The following is a 12,992-nucleotide window of genomic DNA, read 5'->3' on the forward strand; positions in this document are numbered from 1 at the left end:
GGCAGTTGGACAATTTAAAGTTTATTAAAATGACAGTGTCTTAAGATACTCTTTCAATCTAATTCACAAACATTTTTTAACCTATTTGAACTTATTTGCAGCATATTGACAGATTTTATTCATTTTTAAAGACATCAAACAGACATACTTTAACAGGCATATTATATTTTTCATTCTCTGTTTTCAATGGCAAGAACCACCAAGTTAGTGTCTATATATTTAACATTACCTTCTTCCTACATACTGTTTTCTTCATGTTCACACTCATTTTTCATGTATTTTTTCAAAAGTCACCATGCCTCATTTTCTTACTATCTAGACATTCTTGCCATGACCATCATTCTCAAAGGTAACGTATCTTCCACCCATTCATTCTCAGATTGCATCATTCTTTCCCACAGAGCTGCTTCGGCAGCATTAGAGTCCATCCAGTTCACTTCAGTGCCATAACTTTTACCTGTAAGATAATATTGACAATCAGCCATGACATTTTTTTTTTTTTTTTAGGTGTTATGTTTGTAACATGCACTTTAATTACCTGTTCCAGGACCAAGTCTAATACCCCCAATGAAGTGGTTGTTGAGTCTGTCATGATCCCACACTGTAAGCTCCACACAGGCCTCTTTGAGGTCCTCTTGCCTGAAGCCATCATACACCATGGTGTGGTTAAACACTGGGTTAGAAGACCTCTTCAACACTCTGGTCTTCTGACGGTTTTTTCGGCTGGCATCTGGTAGGACTGCGCTGAAAAGGCAGAATTCACAAATGTGGGTATTGCATATCTAACACTCCAACATAAAAAAAACATATTTTGCATATTTTCCATATGTCCAAAAAAAATAGCTACCATTTGACAAATGGGTCAATGGAAACACCCCTGGAAATGGGCAGATTCTTGCATTCTTTCACCCATATTTGCACCTCACCATTCCCCTTGTTCTTGTGACCTACATAATGGACATGTTATTAGAAAGGCACATGCTTCTAAATCAATTTTTTATTAGAATAAAAAGAGTCTGCATCATAATCCTACTGTGAGAAGTCTGCGGGAGAAAACGCAGAGCTACTTTAATCTCTGCACTCATTTCCTCACCACCGACAGAATGTTTTGGGCTGGTGGGAACCTGAACCTGTTTTGATAAAGAAAGACAGTGGCAGAGGAATAGGCAGTGCAACAAATGTGACCTCACAGTGAAAAATAGGATTTCAGATCTATTGAAAATACAGTTTCAAGAGCCCTGAACTATCCAAACAGGCTGTCTGACCCAACAGACATGATTACAGTTGTCTTACCCTTCCTTTGAGTAGATATTCATTCATTTGCGTGTTATTGAAATCCCATTCGGCCAGATCAACCTCGACCTCTCCAAGAAAGCTGTTACGGCCAAACGTGTCATTATGCCACACAGAGATGTTCAGCTTCTGGGTTTTCAGCATCTCCATTGGAACCTTAAACTGCATAGAAATGACAACTATGATTATTAAATTTATATCAAAACATATCTCAAGAAGTTTAGAATTGTCATACCCGTAGGATTTCATTATAAGTTGGATCCAGAGTCTTCTTCCTCACGCATGTTTTTTTCTTTCCATATTTTGCTTTGTCAGGTAACAAGTAACATTTAACATACCTAAAGTTCAATTCAACCAAACAAACCACATTTATTATTGTGTATCCATGTTTATAGCAAGAGAGAAGCCATATTCTCCTGGTAAGAAATATTATTTGATGCTTTTTCCTGCTAGCCCACTTACGGATCAGATCGGTTCCTCTTAACATCCGCTATGGCGAGGTCCTTGCACTGCACAACAAAGATGTGGAACTCTCCCAGTTTTTGAACATAGTGAATGGCGAACTGGATTGTGCCTTTGACCTCCACATTACCAAACTCACTACTGTAGATGCTCATTACACTGCCAGTGACCTACACAGCCCACACAAAGACACAGATCTGTATAGAAATCTATTCATAATAGCATCATAGTGTGCAAAAATGTTCATTTGTGTTATATCAGAGTGATATTAGTTATATTAAGAATCATTGGGTTGTGTTAAAGACTAGGGTCACATACAGAGGACATGGAGGCCACTTCAGAGCAAGTGCTAAAATTAGAAGGAGTGTTGCATGTTCTCAGTCTGTCATAGTGGAAACTGCTCACTGATGCACAGTCACTGTTTCCGCAATCCATCTATTAGACAGGAGATGGTTGGCATTTATGCAGGTTAATAAAGGCAGTGAATGTTGGTGTTTAGCTACAGTGATAAAGGTAAAACAAACTATGGCATTTTAGAAATCCAGTGTGGAAGCTGTTAGTCAACATTAGTATCTGGAGGCTCATAAATGTTGGTTCGCATTTTACCTCTTGTTGCATGAATGCAGGTACAGACATACTCATCATCTTCACCTGTTCTGGGTCGGAGAAGGACGTTTTGGTGTTTGGAGTTACTGCAGACACTTAAACCAATGAAACAAACAATTAACGGACGCATATTCTAGATCCATCCAGATACAGATGGAAAACAACTAGAGTTTTTTTGGAAATAATGAATTCTGAAGAGTTTTTAGAATTGTTCATTTGATATTTAATATAAAGAATGTATTTAGTTACTTAATCTACCTCACCATTATGTATGATTCGGGCGATATGGAACGCAGACAGCCTTTAATCATTGGCATTAATCCATGCGCTCATCAAATTTTCATGTGTCAGTTAATGCATTCCCTTAGCCATTTCAGACCGTAAACTATACATGAAAGACCAAGGGTCAATTCTGAAAAGGACATTTAATGTCATTAATGCTAATTTATATGTCAGGGGCTTACTTCCTGCTCTTAATGTAATAATGCAAGCATATAATGCATCTATGATGCTGCCTTCAAACCAAGAAACATCAGTTCATTGCTCCATAGCAGAGGACATTGAAAGACACTGAACAAATATTAAAATACATTATTTATTTACATATTTACCATTTTCCATACTCATCCCAACATCACTCCTTGGGTCAGTCTTCCATCTCTCTTCTTGGTTTAAATGGCAAAGTATTGTTGAATAAAAACAAAACAAAAATCAATATATAAATAAATAATACAACTGCAATAAAACATATAGTAATAAAAATACTCTAGAAACTTGTTGCGTATACAGTATACTATTGTTTGATTAGGTTAGAGATGTTGAGAGTTATAAAGAAATGTCCAGCAGAGGGCAAAAGAGTCTGTCACTGCTACAGGACCAAGATCGCATGATCCCCAAACGTCAAAACATGTTTGACTTTATTTGCAATTAGAAGGTCAAGAAAGCATATTGTAGGAAAGAGCAAGGAAACATACGTAAAGGTGTGGATGCCAGGTCCTCTAGACTTTTGGAAATAGAGATGGGTCTGGCATTGGCTCGTTCCAGAGCAGCTTTGACGGGGCCGTCATCCTCACTATCCCCTGTCACAGCCCACATCAAGAAGGAATCAGCAAACCATACGAAAGCAGAAGTCTTATACATTATGTACAAATATTAGTACTGAATATCTCATTGGAAATGCTTATATTGAGAAATTACACCATGGTTCCATTAGCTTTCTGATTTTCAGATGATTTGAAATTTATATGTACAATGTATGTTGTTTAAAATTACATAAAAAGACCAAAAAAGCAGAATTACATAAACAACTATATAAATTAACAGTATAATAAAGACTTTAATGATCGTAAAATGATTTATGATCAATGTGAAAGGTACTTTTGTTCATTTGACAATAATTGTAAACAATATTTCACACACCGTGTTATAAAATGAAACTTACCAGGAATTTGAAGGAATTTTCATTATTTTATAAAAAAAACAAAAAACATTTTGATTACTGAATTAGATCATTGAATAAAGTAGAGGCAGGGCTTAAAAGTGGATGTGGTCCAGAACAATAAATAGATAAATGTATCATGTCTACAAAGTTGAGCATCTTACTTTTACAAAGTATCAAGTAGGACATGTTTCTTAGGTCACACTGGGCACTTATTTAAAGGACATAAACCCTGCTTCCACAAAAATCATGAACCAATCAACGCCTTTTCTACTGAAACTAGACTGAACCAAAATGGAGAGGTGAGCTCACAGTATGAACTGGTGTGTGAGATTGACCAGGCTTCAGGTGTGGAGCTCCCTGAGGAGTCAAAGGTGATCTCCTCTGATTCAGGCAGCGAGTGTCGAGAAGGGGAGCTCTCATTGCTCACTCTGCCTTGGTTCACCTGTTCAAAAGTCTCACATGCCTGCACCTTAACCTGTTCTTTTTCATATAAGACCGCCGGCTCGGGCACGCCCAGGTAATGGTGTAAACTCAGGGGGATATAAAACCGGGTCAGAGAGTCCACTGACAGCTTTCGTTCTTTAAGAATGATGGGTCTATCATCACTGCGTCCTTCTGAAGTCTTCCCTTGGTGTTCAGAAGGCGTGCACAACCTAGCTTGCCCTGATTTAACCCTAATATCGCATGGACTCCTATCGCCGGGATTGATATCTATTGCAAAGGTTCTTAAGGGAGAACCATCATTTTTGGACTCTTTGTTTGGATATGAATCTCTACGAGGAACTTTAGACTGACGTAACGGGCTGGGCGTTCTGGTTTGATCTTGGTCTTTTGGTTGGTAAATGTCAGAGGACTGTGGCTTATCATGTTGACCTTTTGGAGGGAGACTTCTGAGGGGAGATGATGGTGCACTTGGCTTTGAGTGTTTGTTTGAATCGGACTGTTTAGAATTAGAAATATTCATGGTGACGTATGAAATCCTACCTTTGATATCTTGAACGTCTTGTAATGGCACTCTAATTGGACTTTGTTTTTCTTCAGTCTCTTTTTGTGCAATCAAACCAACCTCTTTGAAGCTCATTCTGTCTGGGGAACTTTGGCTGTTTGGCCTGATGTCAAACTGAGGTTCAGAAAGTTCTACTGAAGAACATTTTGGAGATGACTCTGTGGGAGGGTCTTTAACGTTGGCTGTACATGTTGGTGTGCCTACAATTACTCTAAGGCCACTTTTTTCCTTCTCCCAAAATGACTTGAGATCATTGATCGAGACTTTATCTTCCTGTTGATGGAGAGGCATTTTGAAGGTGGAGATTTCCTTCTTCAGGTCTGATATATCCCTGCTGATTGACTCTTGCTGTAGCTCACTGCCCAGAGAATTATCATATTGTAGCAGGGAACTGGGTGATAGTTTGACATTTGTTTTTACTGTGAGAGTTTGTAGTTCACTACTTGAGCTTTCGGAGATCTTATTGCTGTCCAAACTAGAAGGGTTCCCATCTTCATGTGACAATATGGCTGATATATCAACATCATTGGATGTTCTTCTAGGTGAGACCGAAGAAATCTCACCTGCTGTAGATTCTACATCATCTTTGTTTGGATCACTAGGTTTGGGTTTTGATGAGGTGATGCTTGAATCTGACACCCTTCTGTCTAAAGCGTTGTGATAATTCTCATTAATTCGAGATGTCTCATTTTCTTCTACCTCAGGTTCTTTTTTAATGCTTAGTATTTTTGGCCCTCTATTCTCCTTTTCCCAGAATGACTTCAGGTTAGCCATGTTTCCCGGTGATACCTCACCTTGTTCAAACTTTTCTCTTGGAGGAGTATCTTCACATACAAGTCTGTCTGGTTTGTTTTTATCTTGTAATATTTCAGCCATCCTGGTCTCTTTAGGAACAGAGATTTGCTGAAGTATACTATCATCTGCCTCAGATGGTTCACGTTCTAAACTTTCTGTTTTATCTTGACTTATCACTTCTTTGTCAGATGCTTGGACTTCTGAAATCTTGTCTTTTTTCTCTGCCCTCGAAAACAATGCAAAAAGCCCCCTACGGGGCTTTGGTGTTGGCTTGGTCTTTGGCTGGTCATCTAGAGGCACTGAATCTTCTGACTTGGCTTCTGGTCTTTCTTTTGGATCCTCTTCATTCATCTCTTTCTTGACTGGCGACTCTTTCGGCTTTCCATCTCGAGAGCCTCTCCCAAACCATTCAAGTAGCTTTGAATTTGAGCGACCCTCTTCCACTGTAACCTTATCGGTCTGGCCCTCTGCGCTCAACTCAATGGCCTTACCTGTTGCTTTAGTAGAGTGGTGGATGTTGGACACCTGTGAAGACTGAGGCTCACCATAACGCTCATGATGACCTGCAGTGGAGACAGACAATCACAAGTTGGAAAGTTTTATATTTGCATGAAATGAACAGAGAACGAATAATACTTTGAGATAGAACAGTGACTGCCAAAAAGAATATTACATTAAATTACATCTGACCATGATTTCTGTCATCAGATGATCATACGGCAAACACTCAGATAGTCATTTCTTGCAGTGCTTTTTACTAATCACCATTAGCAGATTAATCAACATACATATGCACACAAGCATTCACCAGAAGCCATGTGCTGTATGTATGAGGTATGCATGCACATGCAGTTAGTACGAGGATGTATCAATGAGTTAGCATGTGAACTACTGAATCACAGGTTGATAGATTTGTTGGCTGATTAACTCCCTCAGATTCATTTTTAGGGTTTAATTATATTTAAATGATCAGGGTGTCTTACCAAAAAGGTTTTGCATTTAGCATTCTCAGTCACAACTATTCTGAGGTGTCCGGTTGGACAACCCATCTACTTGTCCTTCCTAGGCTCAATGCTCATCACGTGGGGACGCTCATGGTTTTTAGGGGACTCCTGACTGCTGTTTGTAACTTTGTCGACCACAGTAAGCGGGAAAGTCTGAGACTGCAATGCTAATTCCCTGCTTTAAAAGGTTGGTTCACCAAAAATTGAAAGCTCATCATTTACTTATCCTCATGTTGTTACAAAACCTTTCCATACAATGTATGTCCAATGTTTAACTAAATGGACAAAAACTCTGGAGAAAGAAAGTTGAGAGTATGTAAATGATGACAGAATTTGAATTTTTAGGTGAACAATCCCCTTAAGTACTTCTCACGACTTTAACTACGTTACCGTTTTCTGTGATATCACTTCTATCCTGGTCCAACACAGGACTCCAATCTTCTTCCAGCACACTGTGCTCTCCTTGCACTGTCTCTATAGGACCGGCGACGGAGGAGAAGCGGACCTGTTTCCTATCTAACCACCCTGAAGCAGAGAGCACTGAGCAGGGGGAAAGAGGAGGGCTGATGGGAGTTTCAGGGCTGATGGGGCTGACCGTAGCAGAAGACTGACTGCTGCTGCCATCATTGGTGGGAATGTGAAGTTGCAGGGAGTCAGTAGAGCTACAACTGGACCCGTTGTGCTTCAGGATGCCTCTGGGAGCAGGGGTCACGACCTGTCTTACTCCATTGTCACTGCTGCCGGTGTCCAAAGAAGAGTTATTGCAGGAATACAGCAGCAGTCTCTTTTTTGGCACAGGTTTGCATTTAGTGGGTACAGGGGTGTCAGTGCTGTCTGTGTTTAGAGTAGTGTGATGGAGTGTGTAGCTCTCAGCTGGAAGGAAAGGCTCTGGAAAATAACCAAATAGTTGGGTAATGAAGCAGTAAAAGTAGGGGCATACATGCACAAAAAAATGAATTCATTAGGCATTTCATTTAACAGTTCTGTTCTGTCCAATAGCAGTACACTATCTGTTAATTGATTACATTTGAATGGTATAGCAATGAGATGGAATGCACTGGATTCAGTTTTGCAAGCTGAAGATATGATGGCATTATTAAGTCTTCTAGCTAGTAGTCACATTTTTACGTTTGCAGTTTGCGTCCTATTACAAATATTCACGACTTTTGTATGGACTTTTGCACTCATGACAATAATAGCTTGACTACACAATAATAAGTTAATTAAAAAATGTACCATCTATGTATGAGGTACAGACTGGTCATGCGTGGTGGCTTAACTACTTAGAACAACATATTTCTCTGTATAATCTTCTTAAAGTTCAGCAGCTCCATTACATTACATAACTCTACAACAGCTTCAATTTTCAACAGAAATCTTTTGGCCAGACTATTTCAAGGAACGGCACTTCTCCACATAATGCTAATAAAGCTAAATGCCACAAATTACATTACATGCCAATTATAAAACTACAGCTTAGTTATTCTATACTAATTATACAAAAAGGGATATAGATAAATCCTGAAATCTAGTCTATTGTTGTAATTGCACAAATAAATATTGTGTTAACAATTTCTTAAATAATTTGTTCCTGTATGACCTCAAAGAGGCTTTTGATACTTTCATAATCAAAACCCGAGACCAACATGGTGGACCAGCATAATATAATACAAATGCAACATTAAACAGATACAGTACACATGCAGACAGCATTCAGTTGTTATGCCCAAGCCAACACCATAGCCCAGAAGAAGGAAACATGCTGTTCTCAATGGAGATCAGTCAAACAAACTTACTGTTATTGCAAGAAATATGTTCTGACCATTTGCTCTTCAGAACATCCACTCCATTAAAAAATACAACAAATACAATCTGTTATCTCATTACTGGACGGAACAGTATGAAAACCTTCACACAATTGTTAAATTTGACAATTGTTAGATCTGGCAATCACATATGTTGTGTTACGGAGAAATCTGTCAAAGGCTGATAGACGTATATTGTAAAAAAAATAAAAAAATAAAAATCTGCATTTGAATAAAAATGCTAAATATGCTATAGTAAAAACTGTAAATCAGAGATGTTATTGTTAAGTAAAACTTTAAAAAAAAAAGGTTTTCAATAAGTGAAGCTGTAAAAATATAAATGATAAACTAAATATCTACCTCCAAATAAATATAATAGATAATATAAAATAATAAATATAATATAAATATAAAAAACAAAAACTAATAAAAATGTCAAAAGCACATGAATGGGATAAAAAAAAAACTCTAATATACTATTTATATAATTTATAATTAAATATAATGAAATAACACTGAAGTGCATTGGTTAGTTATCTATAGGTCCCTGCACATGACATGCGGGGGAAAATTTGTATATCATGGCCATAAATTAACAATTTGTTCCCACGACAAAAACGTTTTATTAATTTGTTCCCTCAATTTAATAAAATTTTGTGCACGATATAATCATTGGTTCCTTCGTTTTACTAAATCTTGGCCACATTGAAACAATTTGTTCGCTCGTTTTACAAACCTGGCCACGTTATATTAATTCGATCCCATGTTTTAACAAGAGAACGAATTAGTGCAACATAGCCAAGATTTACTAAATCGAGATAACAAATTATTAGGTTGTGGGAACAAATTATTTATTCTGGGCCGCCTATTCGTGGCCACGATTAGGGTTTCAAAGGGTTTTTACAGTCAAATCAGCATGATACAATTTCACTAAAAAAATTATAAAAATTTTGTAGAAATTACAAAACAGATTTTAGTATTCAAGTGGATTTATTAAATGATTGAATTTAATTAACTATAACTTTATTGACTTTTAAACAGAGACCCATAATGTTCGAAACTGTCACTTTTTTTTTAAACCTTAAATTAAGCCACTTCTTATAGTATAGAAAAATCTATTTGAGGATAAATTGAAAAGATATTCTCACCCTCAGCAGGTGTCTGATCGGCCTCCTTCACTCCATTGTTAAGTCTGGCTCCATCTCTCTGCGATCGCACACTGTTGAATGGATTCTGCCGAGGCTACATAAAATCAACTAAACTATTAATAAATGAATCATGCAGAAAATTCAGCAAAATGATCTTAGTGTATTTTGTGTAGTGTACCTTGATTTGAGGTCTCTGTCTTTCCTGCTGGGCTTCATCATCCACCCTGTATGGAGGTGATATAGTCATACAGATTACATTTACGCATTTGGCAGGCGCTTTTATCCAAAGCGACTTACATTGCATTCAAGGTACACATTTTACATTTTACAGATTCATATCGAAACAACAAAGGATGAATTAAATGAAAGATTCACCATGATAAAAACCAGTAGGCCACTGAGAGCGTTGTGCATTGATCATTGTGAACAGTTCAGTATAATGCAATCAATATATTTGAATCATCAATACATCTTCATGGTGCTGGTTCTGAAGCCAATGGAAAGTCACAAGATTCAGCGAGCACTTAAGCGGGGACAACATTTGTTTCCATGCTGCGATGTATAATGCCATTACATGGTGTCAGACAGAGGGAAAACAGCAGCACGTGAAATCTGACCCCTGAAGCAGCTTACTGGCTCCAGATTCCCCTCACTAACCCTCTGTGTGTCTGACTGCATGGGAAAAGGTTGCCCTACTGATTAAATTAGGCCTACATATCACAGGTTCACTCCTGAATCTCCGTCAAATTCACATAAACAAGTATGCTTGAACTGGTGATGCTGAAGGAGTGAGATTATGTTTCTCTTCATGCTGTTCCATATGTGGCGGATATGGGCGCTAATGGGCGGATGCAGAGCTGGGTTGTTGAAAAGGCAGAGACAATCCTTTAATCAAGTAGAACAATGGCATGTGCTTGCACAGAAATTACATTTTGAGCTTAGAAACTTTGGCAAGACTTTAATTTAGGGTCCAATTCTCACTATTAGCTTATTAGCATGCACATTACTAGGATATTGGCTGTTTATTAATACTTATATAAAGCACATATTAATGCCTTATTATGCATGACCATATTCTACATCCCTTAATCTTACCCAATACCTAAACTTAACAACTACCTACTAACTATTAATAAGCACTTATTAGGAGTTTATTGAGGCAAAATTTGTAGTCAATAGTTAGTTAGTAATCAGAATTAGATCTGAAGTGTGACCGAAACTTGCTTATTTTAGTTGCTACTTTTATTACTGTTATTTATTACTGTTATATTCATGGCATTTCTAAAGATTTTGCATTACATTTAAAATGTATTCAAATAGAAAATATATTTTACAATATTACTGTCTTACTGCATTTATGATCAAATGAATGAAACATGAGTGACTTACTTTTGAACGGTAGTGCACGCACACACACACACACACACACACACACACACACACACACACACACACACACACACACACACACACACACACACACACACGTCTTGATTCCATGTTTTATGGGGACTTTCCATAGGCGTAATGCGTTTCATACTGTACAAACTGTACATCCTACCCCCCTACACTGCCCCTGCCCCTAAACCTTCCCATCACAGGAAACATTCTGCATTTTTACTTTCTCAAAAAAACTCCTTCTGTGTGATTTATAAGATATTTTCCTCATGGGGACCTAAAAATGTCCCCACAAGGACAAGGATTTCGGATATTGCCATCTTTGTGGGGACATTTTGTCCGTAACGTAGTGATTACCAGGTAACACACACACACACACACACACACACACACACACACACACACACACACACACACACACACACACACACACACACACACACACACACACACACACACACACACACACACACACACACACACGCACACAATTACAAATCTGCACCACTAGACTAATGTCATGTGCTTATATAAAGTTCTGGTATACTGTAAAAAAATCCAACTTATGTTTTGTATGACAAATTCAGATTTTAAAGTTTATTCAACTATTTAACATGAAAAAAGTTGAGATAACTCAAACAAAGTTTGTACAACTATTGACATTAGTGGACACTAAACTCAAAAATGTTCTGCAGCTGGTTCTCAACTTTTTCCCCTTTTTTAAAAACAAGTGTAGTTATTTTTTCTTTGGTTGTGTCTAATCTCATCTATTACATGAAAAATAGGAGCATGAACAATTATACATTTTGTAGATTACATTTACATTTGTAGCTAGTATCATAATCCAAAATACTTAATTACACATCACAGCTATGACAACAACAACAAGAAAAATCAGATGAAACATTATACTGGAATGCCTATTCATAAATATACATAATACCAAGAGCTCACCTCTCATTCTGTGACTGTGTGGACGGATCCTCAATGAGTCCTGAAAGCTCTGGAGGGATGTACACATCTTTCTTCTCACCATAAACACAACTGGGTTTCTCAGACCATCTCTGAGAGAGCTCCACTGCAGTAAGACACTCGTTGTTATGCTCAAACATGCATTGACACACACAGGTAGAATGGAACTATTTGATAAATGCTGTGGTGAAACTATGAGTGACTTTTCCTTAAAGGATAAAATGTGATATAAAGGGTGATGCAAACACAGAATTGAGGTGAGGTAATGAGAGACGTGAGATCCTATCTGAGTCTGTCCGCTGGCAACACTTACATATTGTCACGGGTTTTCTGTGTCTCATGGACGCTCTGATGATGTCGGAGCCATGGATCCTATCTCTGTGTCTGTGGTACTTTGTCTCGTAAAACCACTCCCCAGTCAAGTACTTCAGTCTGCCTCTGTCTCTCTCGGTCTTACGAAGCTTCCTGAAAGGACAGGACAAAATCCTTGGTTTATTTATATGGAAATAGACTGTCATATAAAAAATGGGCATTGAATAACACCCCGAAGTCTCACCGGTACAGTGAGCTTAAGCAGTGACATCCCATTGGACAAATTCCAGGCATTCTCTGAACTGTAAACAAATTACTCTGGTTTATCTGTGCAAATTTAAAGTTTTTGTTTTTGTTTTTTTAGGAGAGCGATATTATGTTAGACATCAAGTGGTGAATAACAACACCAAAACATAGTTTTCCCTATATGTGATATTTTCTTTCATACTTTTGTTCATGTTTTTGAGGATGGGGGATCTGTCTGGTATCAGTCTAATTTAGCTAGTTTTTAATATCAAGCGAAAAATACATTTTTGACATAATACTGTACACTTTGATTGGACGCATTGCTCTTGGCACGGGTTGCATTAACTCTGGTAAAAGACGGCTATCTGTTTACTAGGGCTGTTTCGAATGCCATTTTTTGAGCTTCGAAGCTTAGGTGGCAATCAATATCGAATATTCGAAGCTTCGGTGGGTGGGGCTAAATATATAATACTAGTGTCGGTTTGCATTTGTATCATCTTTCAC

General features: G+C 37.8%; 1 protein-coding gene across 17 annotated transcripts in view; it reads right to left on the reverse strand.

Moving 5' to 3' along the window:
• sytl2a (synaptotagmin-like 2a) overlaps window positions 1-12,992 on the reverse strand; it is a 24,821-nt gene continuing 11,829 nt past the window's right edge. For 3 of the 17 annotated variants that reach the window (XM_067432502.1, XM_067432500.1, XM_067432503.1), the window contains 17 exons: window positions 12,244-12,395; window positions 11,913-12,036; window positions 9,739-9,784; window positions 9,561-9,654; window positions 6,998-7,495; window positions 4,112-6,166; window positions 3,336-3,440; window positions 2,973-3,026; window positions 2,362-2,456; window positions 2,074-2,190; window positions 1,756-1,925; window positions 1,529-1,631; window positions 1,294-1,455; window positions 1,034-1,130; window positions 848-947; window positions 539-744; window positions 1-457 (listed from right to left, as the gene is read on the reverse strand). In XM_067432502.1, the coding sequence (XP_067288603.1) occupies window positions 312-457; window positions 539-744; window positions 848-947; window positions 1,034-1,130; window positions 1,294-1,455; window positions 1,529-1,631; window positions 1,756-1,925; window positions 2,074-2,190; window positions 2,362-2,456; window positions 2,973-3,026; window positions 3,336-3,440; window positions 4,112-6,166; window positions 6,998-7,495; window positions 9,561-9,654; window positions 9,739-9,784; window positions 11,913-12,036; window positions 12,244-12,395 (4,324 nt within the window). In that variant the 3' untranslated portion in view covers window positions 1-311. Of the gene's footprint in view, window positions 458-538; window positions 745-847; window positions 948-1,033; window positions 1,131-1,293; window positions 1,456-1,528; window positions 1,632-1,755; window positions 1,926-2,073; window positions 2,191-2,361; window positions 2,457-2,972; window positions 3,027-3,335; window positions 4,051-4,111; window positions 6,167-6,997; window positions 7,496-8,403; window positions 8,438-9,560; window positions 9,655-9,738; window positions 9,785-11,912; window positions 12,037-12,243; window positions 12,396-12,992 lie in introns of those variants that run through there. The other 14 variants (XM_067432504.1, XM_067432506.1, XM_067432505.1 and 11 more) reach the window with 14 other exon arrangements.

The sequence above is a fragment of the Pseudorasbora parva genome, chromosome 23 (assembly GCF_024679245.1).
Source record: "Pseudorasbora parva isolate DD20220531a chromosome 23, ASM2467924v1, whole genome shotgun sequence".
Lineage (NCBI taxonomy): Eukaryota > Metazoa > Chordata > Actinopteri > Cypriniformes > Gobionidae > Pseudorasbora > Pseudorasbora parva.